Source organism: Notolepis coatsorum (assembly GCF_963971535.1).
Source record: "Notolepis coatsorum genome assembly, chromosome: 8".
In the NCBI taxonomy this organism is placed as follows: Eukaryota; Metazoa; Chordata; class Actinopteri; order Aulopiformes; family Paralepididae; genus Notolepis; species Notolepis coatsorum.
In genome coordinates, this window is record NC_140172.1 from 58,602,677 (window position 1) to 58,618,246 (window position 15,570).

General features: G+C 42.7%; 1 protein-coding gene across 1 annotated transcript in view; it reads right to left on the bottom strand.

The window, feature by feature from the left end:
• Positions 1–7,259: 7,259 nt before the first annotated feature.
• The window catches only part of slc12a9 (solute carrier family 12 member 9), an 85,185-nt gene continuing 76,874 nt past the window's right edge, over positions 7,260–15,570 (bottom strand). The window contains exon 14 of the mRNA XM_084319687.1: positions 7,260–12,386. Within this exon, the coding sequence (XP_084175813.1) occupies positions 11,509–12,386 (878 nt within the window). The 3' untranslated portion in view covers positions 7,260–11,508. The remainder of the gene's footprint in view (positions 12,387–15,570) is intronic.

The window sequence follows — 15,570 nt, forward strand, 5'->3', positions numbered from 1 at the left end:
ACCAGGGCCCCGTTCCCCGTATGTGGCTAACTGAGTTAGCCGGATAATCTCCAGGATAACTTGACATAAGTCAGGCTTTTCGGTTCCACAAAGCAGGTTTGTCTAAATCACTATGGCAACAGATAAAAAATGTTTAACCTGCTCCAGCGCAGGTTTAGTTAAGTTAGCTGGATAAACTGGCCACTCCCTCACAAAAAAATGCCAAAAGATCCCATTATATCATTCTGAATAATGTTTTTGTGCTTAGCTTTTCTAGAGGGGGCTTTTGAAATGTAAAATAATTGACCTAAAATGCTGATAATAAATCATATTCAGCCCATGGATTTACTTTGTCCTAAATAATGCACATCATAGCTATAATACGGCGCACGCGACGCCACACTATGTGGTTATTTTAATAACGGAGCATTGCAAATGTGAATCCCGTGGGGATATTTTTAATGAATGAAACTTGGATCCTATCGGCTCTGATTCGTTTCATATCTCCGCTGTGGATGTATTTGCTTAACTCATTGAATGCCGATCACGATGATAGTCGGGTTAACTCGCCATCGCTTGAGAGCCAATCACGAGTATTCAGGTTATAATCGTTATTTATTTTATTAGCGATATCCATTCATTTTTATCCATCCAACCTGATGTTATCGTTGGGAATGGGTCTGAGCTCGCAAAAGGGCAAATACCGCCGCCTATCGTCTCCCGGATGGTATTGCACATCATTGGATTGGATTGGCTGGGGATGTGCATCAGGTCCAGGTTTTCCTTCTCGGGCATGCAGTGTTTTGTGTATTCCACTAAAGGGCTATTATCGCGTCTTTCTTTGGAATTACTAGAAATCTCAAACTATACTCGTATTCATATAAAACGAAAATGTACCCATGAAAAAACAATCCGTTTCGCAAGCAAGTCATTGATAAGCGATGTGTGTATTAGACCCATAGCCATAATTTAAGATATATTTTAAGCACTCGCAAATATCCCCGTCCTCCCATTGATTAAAGCGCTGGCATACTAGGCCTAATTTCCCGGAAGGGGCTCGGCGGTCAATGAGTTAACCGGAGCGCCTGGATTGTGTTTCATTCAAGCATAAATTGAAGCGTCTTTACGCGTGGATTGTGGATGTGAATTACGAGGAATCTGAATCTGTGGATTGTTGAATTGTATCACTGTCACACGTTATTGTGATATTGTAACTGGGATTAAAATGTCTGATGATGAAAAAGAGGGTGATGAACATACTATAAAACAAAGGTTAATCAATTCAATGCATTTATGGATGATGTCCAAAATAGATTAAAACCTGATTAATAGTGAAACTGTTAATAGCCTCCATGCTTATTAGTGCGTCCGAACGTTTGTATTTTTACATTTAGTCATTTAGCTGACGCTTTTATCCAAAGCGACTTACAAGTTCTGTACGATAAGTCATCAGGAAGGGCACAACTCTATCAGCTGAGTAACAATGTTCATCAAAGTGTTGAGTGCTACAGTGTAGGTTAGTATATTAGGACAAGTGCATGACAGTAAGGTTAGTTAGGGTTAGATTATTATTTATTTTCATTTCAGATAATGGTTGATACTTGATAATGTTTCAACCACCTCCTATAATAGTGGGGTTCGCTGCTCTCTGACACCGTTATTTCAGGGGTTGCGGTTTGAAAACGTTGGGAACCCTTAATCTACACATTATACATGTATTTATAGATAGATAGATTTATTGTCACAGCTTTTAGAATGTACATACATTCTGAAAACGTGAGATGCTTGTTTTCCTTGGTTCCTCAACCGTAGTAGTGTGCAATACATTGCAATACTTGTTTGATAACTACATTATATACATAAAATACATTATATACATACAAATACAATACATTGCAATACAACAAATAGACTTAAAATAATCCTATACTATACAATATAACTTTAACAAGACATTTTGTACGTGACCATGATGGTTCAGAGTCTCTCAGTCAGTAGCCTGTTGGCCCAGTGGAAATAGCTGTTTAGAGTTCTTTTGGAGGTGGATCTGAGACTCCGGTACCGTCTGCCAGACGGCATGAGCTCAAAGTTTGTGGTTGGGGTGGCTGGGGTCTTTCATAAACCTGTGTGCCTTGCTGACGCACCGCTCGGTGAAAATATTGTCTATGGAGGGTAGTTTGTGTAGAAGGGTGGATTATCCCTGCTTATGGGAGTAGTTATACACAGCCGGGATGCAGTAGATTTCAATCTATCTGAACCCCCGTCTTTGGGTCCGGAACGTCGTTCTGGAGGGCGGGCAGCAGGAGCGGATGGGGCCCAGGATTTACTAACCTGGGGGGTGGTACTCTGGTCTTCCTCGCCTTCCAGGGCGGTCAGCAGTAGCTCCCCACACACTCTCACTTCCCCCAGTACCTCAGTTAGCCCTCCCACACCTGGTGACTGTTAGTTCAATAAAGATATTGGGCTCCCCTCAGAGCAGTACCCTTCCTTGACCACCTGTGGAGACCTTTAATCATATGCTGCGAATAGGGTGGAAGGGTTAAATAAATATACTACAGTCATATATATTTACCCGGTCAACAAGGTTAGAATATGGGCTCAGAAATAGACACACACACCGTGTTCCCATCTACGTCTCCTTTATATAAGCCTGGTCAATTAGCAAGTTACAGTTTATACTTTATGTGGTTCATATGGCATATATTCACATTAGGCACCGGGTGCTCTCACTTGCATTATAGGGGAACGCTATTCCCAACATAGGCACCTAGTGCTCAATACATTATTTCAAAACCCTGCTTGGATTAGTGGAAGACCCAGGCACATGTCAAGGAGTTCAATGGGAATTCAAGAACGTCACACAGTTATCACAATACACAAAAATAAGTTACAGGTGGGCCCACGTTACCAAATAAAAACCTACACTAAAGCTGGCTTATAATGGTTGGGGTACCCCTAGACACTGGTCGTTAGCGTTGGCTCAAATGGATACTGTTTTGGCACACGAAGTACCGCTGTACTTAACCAAGATGGCGGATCCACTCTCACCACCCCTCGTCCGGGTGACAAGATGGCCGTCGGGCGATCCCGCGAGCACAGCCAGCGGGCTGGGGTAGGCAGCAGGGGCAGTGGCTGAACTGGAGGAGCGTGCGGTGTTGTGGCGACCTCTGCTGGTTGGAGAGGTGTCCTCTGCTGCGTTGATGAGACGTCCACTGCGGGGCTGCTGACTGGGCTGGCGCGCTCTAAACTGTTGGCTACCCTAAACACAGCTAAACTGTGGGTCTTAGTGAACCCTCCTGCTATCGTCTGTACTGCTAACGCAACGTGGCTGTATGCACCACCGGTCTTCAGCTACGCTCGCCTGGTGGTATACTCGAGTCACTATAGCCGTTAGCAGCATGCTAATACGCCGCTCACACTTCTAGGATAACACGTTATCTATGGACGTTGGTTCTTCTTTCCGTATCGCTTACTCACACTTCTCTATCGCTTGTACTTCTAGGATAACCCGTGTTATAGCAGAGTACTCTTTATCTCCCGTTGCTCTTCAACGGGGCTCTTCAACGGGACTCTTCCGCTCACGTCCGAGTTCACTGTCGAAGAGGACTTCCTTCTGTTCCGCCCTCCAGGTAATCATCTCTCACTCGCTGCTCCTTTCTCCTCCACTCCACCTGCCACCACTGCCCCCTGCTGGCGACCGCAACTGGTCCCACTATAGGACACTCAAGGCAGGGAGAAAGATGCTTCAATGTCATGTTAATGGTCCATATCGAAGCCGGAGAAAGAAGAGCACCTCGCATCATTAGTCCGGGCAAGATATCAAAAAGGAACACTGTTTATCACATTCTTTATGCACACAGGGGAAGTAACAAGTTAGTCAGCACTTCTGAATACTTAGCAGAATATTCAGGATGCTACATTTGCTTCCACAGATTTTCTCAGCCGTTCGCACTACTCTCTCCAGTGCTCTGCGGTCGCTTTGGTTGGCATTTCCAAACCATGTGGTGGTGCATACTGTCAATATGCTCTCTGTGGTGCCTCTGTAGAAGGCCCTGAGGATCTGTGGCCCCATTCCAAATTTCTTAAGTCACCTGAGGTGGTAGAGGCGTTGCTGGGCCTTCTTCACCATGTGGCCAGTGTGCACTCCCCAGTCCAGCTTCTCTGTGATGTGGAACCCGAGGAACTTGAAGCTGGCGACCCTCTCCACTGCGACCCCGTTGATGTGGATGGGGTCGTGTCCCGCTCCTCCCCACCTGTAGTCGATGATCAGCTCCTTGGTCTTGTCGACGTTGAAAGTGGGGTTGTTTTCCTGGCACCACTTTTCCAGGTTTACAACCTCACTCCTGTAGGCTGTCTCATCGCCGCTTGATCACCAGGTTGGAGCTGTGTGTGGCTACACAGTCGTGGGTGTACAGGGAGTAGAGGAGGGGGCTCAGGACGCATCCCTGAGGGGCTCCTGTGTTGAGGGTCAGAGATGTTGGAGCCCATCCTCACCAACTGGCACCGATCCGACAGGAAGTCCAGGATCCAACTGCACATGTATCATATAGTACATGATACCTAATATCCTCATAAGTATCTATTAATTCGTATCAATTTGAAAAGAGTTGAAGTAATTATTTTCGCTAGCAAGATCTCATTTGATTATTCATTCCATTAAGTCTACTGCCAGCAGGCACATTTAAAGAAATATAATCTGATTGATTGGGGTAATGAGGGACTTAAAATTAGCCTATAGATATGCATTTAAATTGTCTGCGATATCCCATTAGAAAATCATGGTTTTCTGGGATCGACACCTCCCCCTTTTCAGGTAAAACGGCCATGAGCAATTATCCTGATTACTTAAGTCTGGTTCGAATTAACGAGACCGAATCAGCCTTCGAGAAACCGAGATAGCCTGACTTCAATCATCGGGTTAATTTAAGCTGGCTAATAGGACTTTTGATCGATTTAGTTGAACCAGGGCCCTATTCCCCGTACCTGGTTCAACTAAGTCGATCAAGAGTCCCATTATCCAGATTCAATTAACCCGATGTTTGAATCCGGGATTTTCCTGTTCCTCGAACGCTGATTCAGTCTCGTTCATTCGAACCAGACTTGAGACTCAGGATAATTGCGCGCGGCCGCTTCAGTTGAAAAGACAGCAGGTGTCGATAGCAGAAATCCTGATTTTCTAACAGCATTGATTGATTGATTGATTTGAAACTGTATTAACAGATTGCAGAATGGGTACAATACAGTATGGCTCAATAGCCTCGCCGACAAGTTAAATGCATAATCTATAGGCTAATATTAAGTCCTTCATTACCCCAATCAATCAGATTATTTCTTTAAACGTGCCTGTAGGTTTATGGATTGAATAATCAAATGAGATCTTGCTAGCGAAAATAATTTGTTCAACTCTTTCAGAATAACGATACGGCTCTCTTATCCATTGATGGATGTATGGTGGATGTTTTATTTGTCTGGCACCGTGGTGTGATGGTTTGTCCTTATGGCTCTCACGTGGACGACCCGTGTTCGAATCCCCCTCTTTTCTAATTTATTCTTTTCTTTTTGCAATGTAAATACTTCAATTTGGTGCACTTTGAGAGCTATATAAAGAATGACATCCTCAATGCATGTAGATTTATAATATTTTAACTTAAAACTAGGCTACTTTTGCGTTTTTGTCATTAATATTATATTCCAAAAAAATTATATTGGAAACGCGGGGTTTCGAACTAGGGTCGTCGGCTTGACAGGAGTGAGCCCTAGCCGTTGCACCACTGTGCCAGACGGGATATATCTATTGTGTATCCATCAATACAAGAGACCTGTGTTTCGAATATTTTTCTTTTGAATGAAGTTTTATCTCTTTATTCTTAAATGCATTAATGTGACGTCAACGGCTCATTCAATTGCTCAAATCCGTCAAACAGCGCATCTCATCAGACATTTTAATCCCAGTTACAATATCACAATAACGTGTGAGTGATGATACAATTCAACAATCCTCAGATTCCTCGTAATTCATAATCCACAAAGACCACAATCCACGCATAGACACTTCAATTTTATGCTTGAATGAAACACAATCCGGGCGCTTTATTTATTATCAGCATTTAGTTCTATTATTATACATTTCAAAAGCCCCCTCTAGGAAAACAAAGCACAAAAACATAATTCAGAATGGTATAATGGGATCTAGACTGTGAGAAATATTTCAGGAAGCGAGCTGGCATTTCTTTGCGAGGGCGTGGCCATGCAGGTTATCCAGCTAACTGAACTTAACCCTGCTCCGGACCAGGTTCAAACTTTCTGATGTTACCATGGTGATTTAGAAAATCCGACTTCGGGGAACAGAAAGGTCTGGCTTAAGTCAAGCTATACTGGAAATTATCCGGCTAACTCAGTTAGCCAGGTACGGGGAACGGGGCCCAGGTACGGGAACGGGGCCCAGGTGATTCAGAACCGATTTATGTGCTGTTTTGTTTGTTTATTATTTGTCACAACAAAATACAGAATACTTTATGATGAAATGCTTGTTTCTGTATGAGCCCATGAGAGTGTGCTATACAGTAAAAAGAAAGTAAGTTAAAAAAAAAAGTAAGTAAAGTCAATATACATACAATACAGATTAATATGAGTAATAGTGAGGTACAGTGCAGAGGTACAAAACTTAGGGTAGGGTGCAAATGAGGTATGAATGTAGTGCAAATCTCTTTAATAATAGATAAATATAAAGTGTGTTAGTGACTAAAGTGAATGGTAAGGTGAGTGTTTTTTTTTTTTAAGTGAGTGTGGATGTGTGTGCAGTGTGTAGATGATGGGTTATTACATGGTTGATGTGGCCTTTTCAGAGTGGAGATTATGATGTCACCATCAATCAGTATGTTTCGTCATTCATTTTAGCACATGATGTAATATGGTCAATTGATAACAGTGTCGTTCATGGCTGTAATCTAATATCAGTCTATGATGTCAGGAACGTGGTCAAGGACACCTCTCATCCCAATCACAGACTGCCCTCCTTCCCTCTGGGAAGCACTATAGGAATCTGTAGACAGCCTTTTCACGTCAGCTGTCATCAGTGACCACCCCCCCCCCCTCTCTTAAACTCACTCTCTCACACACACTCTCCATACCATATACTCTATATTCTGTTTCCCATACCGTACAAACTCTGTTGCCTCTGCTTAATATATACCTAGTTGTACTGCCTACAACTGCCTTACACTGTAATCATGACTACCTATACTAACCCATATAGCACTGTATGATAGCCATGTACAATAACAATGTATATATATTACATTTGCACTCTGGTTAGATGACAATTTATTTTCGTTGTACTGTACTTGTGCTGTATAATAACAATACATTTGAACCTAATCTAATGAAGTGAATGTGCCAGTATCAGCATCAATATCAACATCAGCATCAGGTGATCCACGGTCAGTGCCAAAAAAACAGGGGGCGAGAGGATTAATCAGAACTCATGGGCTGTGATGCAGTTTAGAGTGCAAGTTATTTTGTCTCATCATGTAGAAAAGGTCGGTGGTCCAAACACTTTCTCACACAACACTGTTACTGTGAAACACTCGTCAGTCAGTCTTTCAAACAATCCGCCCCTCCTTTATTGGGATTATGAGATGTCTGGCTTCTACAACCATCTACGTAACAGTTGTTCCTAGACTCACAGTATTTGTCCAATGATGTGTTGCTTACTATACACAGAGTAACCCTCAACTCTGTAAGCAGTATTTTGTTATTTTGTACATGGCCAACATTTACTACCAAGAATGCACCTTAAACTGTTTTGTTTGTGGTGCTAATCCAATGTTTCACACTATACCAAAAGGCAGAGGGAGCACACACACACAGATCTTCAGGACAGTTAACTCAACACAGGTCTGCAGTCTGCACACAGCTCTTCTAGTTTAAAGTCTGCACACATCCTTTACTTCTCATTCAAGGTCTGCACATCTTTTCTGTTGATTTTATTGCATGAGACTCCTTTTGATACAATTTCTGTGAAGTACGTACTACTGTACTGTAACAGTTACAGAGGTGAGGTACGTACTACGTAGCATACTGTACTGTAACAGTTACAGAGGTGAAGTATGTAACATACATGATTAGTTAAAGACAATGTACTGCTCTGGCCTACATTTACTTGCATTTCCCCTGAATAAACAGCATATAATGTTGTAATAATATACATTGGTTTTTTGTTAGTTTTTTTTATTAAGGGCAAGTCTTGTCATATGGACTACAAACCAAGACCTTTTTTTTTTAAGCTTCCCGTTAGCAATTCTATCGAATTATATCAAAAAGCCATATCCCTCATAAACACAACCTTTTCATGTATCTCCCATTAGCTGTGGAAAGCATCAACACTCTTTGGTCCGTCACAGGCTTCCACTAGTAACAAATGCTGAAAAACGGCTGCTGCTAATTCCACAAAAACTGCAACACTTGTGTTAAAAAAAAAGAAAAAAAAATCTTGTTTCCCAAGACAGAGTGACATCATTTTACAGCAACACCCTCGTCCATATAAACACGCAAACCTGGGAGCTGGCAGCAAAATCTGCATCTTTTAACTTTTAGCCAGTGAAAAGCCATGGTGAGGTGCCTTGCTCAAGGGCACACTGAATATTTCTTGAGAGAAGAGGCCATTGCGATGTTCAATTCCCTCCAGTTTTTTATTCCCTGAACTTCCTGCTATAACCCACCCCATTCAACATGTAAGACTTCTTAAAATTCTGTACCTCTCTTAAACCATTCGCGTCCCAAGCAAGGAGAGGGAAGGGTCATCACGTCAATGTGTAGCGTGTGAATGCACATTGGTGTGGAAACCTTCAGTTCGGCCGACATAGAGTTGAATGGGATCAGCCATCTCCTTGTTTATGACCTGCCATTTAAACAGGTTATTACCTCAGATGTCAGAAATATCAGCAATTTGTTGCATTTTTAACTAGTTAACATTTTATATATTGGTTGATATTTTCTCAGATAGCTGGTATATTTTGTTTCTCCATGCATCTCCCATGGGCTTCCATAGAACTGGCACCAAGCAGAGCATTAGAATGCTGGTATTCTGATATGATGATCCTTCCTTCTTTTATAGTTTCCTTGGTCACAAGCTTTGGACTTTAATGGTCTTTTAATGGAGAGTTCGACTACCCAAACGTGCCAGTAGCCTGCTGCACACTAAGTATGATCTGCTTGTCTGTATATAATGAGACACACAACTTGATCCATTAATCTGCATCCTGAAAGCACAAAAACTCTGGCAGCAGCAAATATTTGGTGTTCTACCAAACCCTTAACTCTGAAGACATAACAGTTCCCTTTACAATGTACAGAAAAAGAACATAGTACCACATTTAACGGCACAGGAAAACACACATTACTATATCGAAAATAATTCAGTCACAAGAGGTTTCAAAAAATAAAAATTAAATCATAAAGATTTAGGAGAAAACAGGGGAGTAACTTATTTTGAGATTTTTTTTTAAATCAACAGTATGTGTAACATCAACATCCATAAACAATCTGCTTGGCAAAACCAACCCGTTCATTCAGTTCAAAAGAGTTGAGTTGATATGTTTATGTCCATCTCGTATGTGAGGAAACTGATGTGAGGTTAACGCAGGTTTTAAAAAGGGAGACTCCACCCAATTTAGGAATGAATACATGTTATCTTTATGGTCCAGACTATAGAAATGATGAAATCACACAGAATCTTTAATTATATGGTTTCTAGTTTTGTGAGAGAGTTGTTCTGTGTTCGCAAATATTGATTAGACTGTCAATATTTATAACACTCAAAGCTCTATTATGTAACTTTCAAATAATGGCGGCACCATGTAGGCGCGAGGTAACCACTCAGCATTTTATATACAGACAGGAGAAGAGAAATGGGGAAGACGTCTTATTTTATAATTTTCTTTAAGTAAGGTAACTTTGTGCATCGTTTTTCAATTTGTACACATGTAAGCCCTGGAAGTGAGACTAGCCTTTTACGTAGTTCTAATACGTAAACAGCTTACTTCCTGTTTGCAGAGAAGATTTAATGTGATCGGTCATGCCCGACCAGAAGCGCTCATAATGGGTTGAATTCCACCGGGTCCATGCTTTGCTGTTGGGAGGGTTTTCGCTTGTTTGACCCAACTCTGTGATTTGGATTTGTTAAAGAAGAGATGCCGATATTTCTTCCATGAAAAAGTTACATAGTGCAGGTTTAACGTTCGCAAATGTTGATTGGACCATCTTAGACCATATGAAAAACATATGAATACTTACATTGGGTGGTAGGGGTGTAACGGTACACAAAAACCACGGTTCGGTACGTACCTCGGTTTTGAAGTCACGGTTCGGTACGGGTTTTCGGTACAGTGGGGGAAAGTTTGGCTTTCCATGTTCCACTCAGGGGTGATGTAGTGTGCAGTAACTAATTGTACTTGTAGGGCTGTCAAAATTAATAATTGATTTGTTAAATAAAAAATGTAATTAAAATCATATTAGATTGTGAAAAAAACAGCCCCTGGTGGTTAGTGGTTAACATACCGCTGTATTCATTCGGTACACAGCGGTACTGAACCTTAGGTCCAGTACTGAAATGGTTCGGTACGGATACGTGTACCTTTACACCCCTATTGGGTGGCGTCTCCCTTTTGTTCTATTTATATCAGTGACACCAGCGGACATTAGCATACCACCTCTACTGCACAAATACATGACGGTTAGAATAAAGTATCCTATTTAAATAGTACAGATATTTAAAATGTGCGTGACACAGTGGTCCTTAACTACATGTCTTGATACTGTGTAGAGCAGTGGTTCCCAACCTTTTTTGTCTCGTGACCCCCACTTTGAGGTCATAAAACTCTAGTGACCCCAGACATTCAAAACAGACAATGTTTTGCTAATTCATTTGTGGGGGACGCAGGTGGGCGAAGAAATCTTTCCATTTTCTTTCCTTTTGTGTCGCTCTGATTTTCTTGCTAATTTGCTGAAATGTTTGGGCGTGGGAACACATGTAGCCTGCTGGTCACATGTGATTGCAGGGCCGGCCCTGGTATATTTGATTCCCTAGGCAAGTTATGGCGCATCCCCCTCTGGCCCCCAAGGGGCGGCAACAATTTTATGGAAGATTGTATGGAAGAAAACAATCCAAGTTGACATCTTTAATGCATTCTTTTTTTTACCTACATCTATCGGTTTAAAGATGGCAACTTAGATTGTTTTCTTTCATACAATGAATTAATGAAATACAGGGAACGAATGGAGTGCACCAACTCCAGCTTCACATTAGCCAAGGGGAGACTAGCGACCCCATTTCAATTCCATGTAACCCTAAGGTTGGGAACCCCTGGTATAGAGTAACAGTGCTACTGCATCCATAGCATCCGGTACGCAGGATGTGTTTAGCTTTTCCAAATAACCAGGAAGTAAGACTTGCAAGTATCTAAAGCAGGAAGGTGGATATAGACATTAAACAACATCAAGTAACATGACGTACGAGTCCTCGAGAAATGCTCACAGTTCAGTGCACGTGACCGAGGTGACGCCGTGGATCAAGAGAGTGGGGCCCAAACCGTGGGTCACGGCTTCCAACTGGGCCAAGTACTGCTGGGATTGTCCGGAGTGAGCCGGTGGTCGGGGCAGGTGGAGGAAACGGACCTGAGCTTGGGAGCTGTGCTCCATCAACAAGCCATTGACGGCAGAGAGGAACTCCTCCGAGAGAGGAGGCACCCGCACTGGCTTCAACAAGCTCTCCTCCTCCTGCTCCTCCTCCGTCCCATCCTGCCTGTCCCCGTACAGCGCCGCCACAGAGTCCCAGGGCACTATCGTTATGGACGCCCGGATCCTCAGCTTCCTCAGCAGCTCCCGGAAGGTCTCCTCGTTCACCACCCAGCCCTGGTTGCTGGACTCGGCCTCCACGCTCAGGAAGATTCTCATCCGAGCGTGGCGCCATCTACTGGCCATGTTCAGCACGCAGGCCATCTGCAGGAGGAAGAGGCTGCACACGTCCACGTAGTTGCTGCTGCCCGGCTGCAGCAGGTTGAGGGGCCAGACGTCGATGGTCCTCTCCGCCCCGTCCGTCTTGCTGTCCCGCCCCTCCCCCTCCAGCTGGAAGAAGTAGCGACCAAGGCACACGTTCTTGTTCATCTTTAAGGCATCGGAGACGATCCCCACGTACTCCTCGGGGGTCAGCCAGCGGGGGCTCTCCACGTGACGAACGGGGGGGAAGTGGGCCTGCAACGAAGGCAGATCCACCCCGAAGTTGTACTCCCCGTCGCCACCACAGAACTCTCCCGCCGACGACTCACAGAACGCAGTGTCTTGCAGGAAGTAGTCCTCTGGAGTACAGTTGTCATAGAAACCCAAGACAAGGGTGTTGGGCTTCATCCCGCCTGCAAGGAAGAAAAATACTATTATCATTGGCTAATATACACCAGGTGACTTCCTCCTAGATACACACACACACACACATACATATTAATATTACTAATATACACCAGGTGACTTCCTCCTAGATACACACACACACACACACACACATACGTATTAATATTACTAATATACACAAGGTGATTTCCTCCTAGATACACACACACACATACATGGTGATTTCCTCCTAGATACACACACACATACATACTGGTCATCAAACATCAGAGGGGTCAAAGTCCAAAATGCGGAGAGATAAAAGCGATAGTGTGGACTGATCAAATATAATTGATCACAACAAACCACACAAGCAACTGGATGTAGTAATGCACAGCACTACTTCATACAGCAGGGAGGTGGTAACATACTGTAGTAGTGTACAGTAGGGAGGGGGTAACATACTGTAGTAGTGTACAGTAGGGAGGGGGTAACATACTGTAGTAGTGTACAGTAGGGAGGTTGTAACATACTGTAGTAGTGTACAGTAGGGAGGGGGTAACATATTGTAGTAGTGTACAGTAGGGAGGTGGTAACATATTGTAGTAGTGTACAGTAGGGAGGTGGTAACATAATGTAGTTCATATTGTAGTAGTGTACAGTAGGGAGGGGGTAACATACTGTAGTAGTGTACAGTAGGGAGGTGGTAACATACTGTAGTAGTGTACAGTAGGGAGGGGGTAACATACTGTAGTAGTGTACAGTAGGGAGGTGGTAACTATTGTAGTAGTGTACAGCAGGGAGGTGATAACATACTGTAGTTCATATTGTAGTAGTGTACAGCAGGGAGGGGGTAACATACTGTAGTAGTGTACAGTAGGGAGGGGGTAACATACTGTAGTAGTGTACAGCAGGGAGGTGGTAACATACTGTAGTAGTGTACAGCAGGGAGGGGGTAACATACTGTAGTAGTGTACAGTATGGAGGTGGTAACATACTGTAGTAGTGTACAGTAGGGAGGGGGTAACATACTGTAGTAGTGTACAGTAGGGAGGTGGTAACATATTGTAGTAGTGTACAGCAGGGAGGTGGTAACATACTGTAGTTCATATTGTAGTAGTGTACAGCAGGGAGGGGGTAACATACTGTAGTTCATATTGTAGTAGTGTACAGCAGGGAGGGGGTAACATACTGTAGTAGTGTACAGCAGGGAGGTGGTAACATACTGTAGTTCATATTGTAGTAGTGTACAGTAGGGAGGTGGTAACATACTGTAGTAGTGTACAGCAGGGAGGTGGTAACATACTGTAGTAGTGTACAGTAGGGAGGTGGTAACATACTGTAGTAGTGTACAGCAGGGAGGTGGTAACATACTGTAGTTCATATTGTAGTAGTGTACAGTAGGGAGGTGGTAACATACTGTAGTAGTGTACAGCAGGGAGGTGGTAACATACTGTAGTTCATATTGTAGTAGTGTACAGCAGGGAGGGGGTAACATACTGTAGTAGTGTACAGCACACAGCAGGGAGGTGGTAACATACTGTAGTTCATATTGTAGTAGTGTACAGCAGGGAGGGGGTAACATACTGTAGTAGTGTACAGCAGGGAGGGGGTAACATAATGTAGTTCATATTGTAGTAGTGTACAGCAGGGAGGGGGTAACATACTGTAGTTCATATTGTAGTAGTGTACAGCAGGGAGGTGGTAACATAATGTAGTTCATATTGTAGTAGTGTACAGCAGGGAGGGGGTAACATACTGTAGTAGTGTACAGCAGGGAGGTGGTAACATACTGTAGTAGTGTACAGCAGGGAGGTGATAACATACTGTAGTTCATATTGTAGTAGTGTACAGCAGGGAGGGGGTAACATACTGTAGTAGTGTACAGCAGGGAGGTGATAACATACTGTAGTTCATATTGTAGTAGTGTACAGCAGGGAGGGGGTAACATACTGTAGTAGTGTACAGCAGGGAGGGGGTAACATAATGTAGTTCATATTGTAGTAGTGTACAGCAGGGAGGGGGTAACATACTGTAGTAGTGTACAGCAGGGAGGTGGTAACATACTGTAGTTCATATTGTAGTAGTGTACAGCAGGGAGGGGGTAACATACTGTAGTAGTGTACAGCACGGAGGTGATAACATACTGTAGTTCATAGAAGTGCACAGCATAAAATTTTTTAAGGAGTTTAATAAAATACCATATAATGATGTTATGTTAAAATAATGTATATAGTCAATATATGAAGAATTTGATTTTTTTTCACAGATTAATTGTTTTGTACTGCTGCTAAGTATCATTTATTTTGACATTTTATTTCCTTAAAATGAGTATTAACCCATTTAATCCTAATGGTCACATTTATGATATTATTTTTTTTTTTTTACTTCTAGAAGCTCTAGAAGCATGGTAGTTTGCTCTGGATAAAAAAAATTACTTTCACAAGACAAATTGTATAAAGGTCATGTGACTAGCTTGAATCATCACATGACCAGGCCAGTCTACTTATTGTTTGTCCATGCAGCACAAAATGGCTGCCAGAACACCCCACAAAAAGAAGTAAGTACAACATCTTACTTTACAGATTAAACTATAGTATGTTGTATATATACTAATTAAAGGGTCTTCTACTGATATGTAATGACAATGATATGCTTGAATGCATATTTTAACCTCAAGAGGTGGAAATGTAACCATGGTCACAAAAGTGACCATTGGGATAAAACAGTCAGAAATGGGCGATTTTGACGATTTCACTTATTCATCCACGTTTTTTGATGACCACCCAGACTACACATGATGACCACCCAGACTACATGATGACCACCCAGACTACACATAATGACCACCCAGACTACACATAATGACCACCCAGACTACACATAATGACCACCCAGACTACATGATGACCACCCAGACTATACATAATGACCACCCAGACTACACATAATGACCACCCAGACTACACATAATGACCACCCAGACTACACATAATGACCACCCAGACTACACATAATGACCACCCAGACTACATAATGACCACCCAGACTACACATAATGACCACCCAGACTACATAATGACCACCCAGACTACATAATGACCACCGAGATTACACATAATGACCATCCAGACTACATGATGACCACCCAGACTACATAATGACCACCCAGACTACACATAATGACCACCAAGACTACACATAATGACT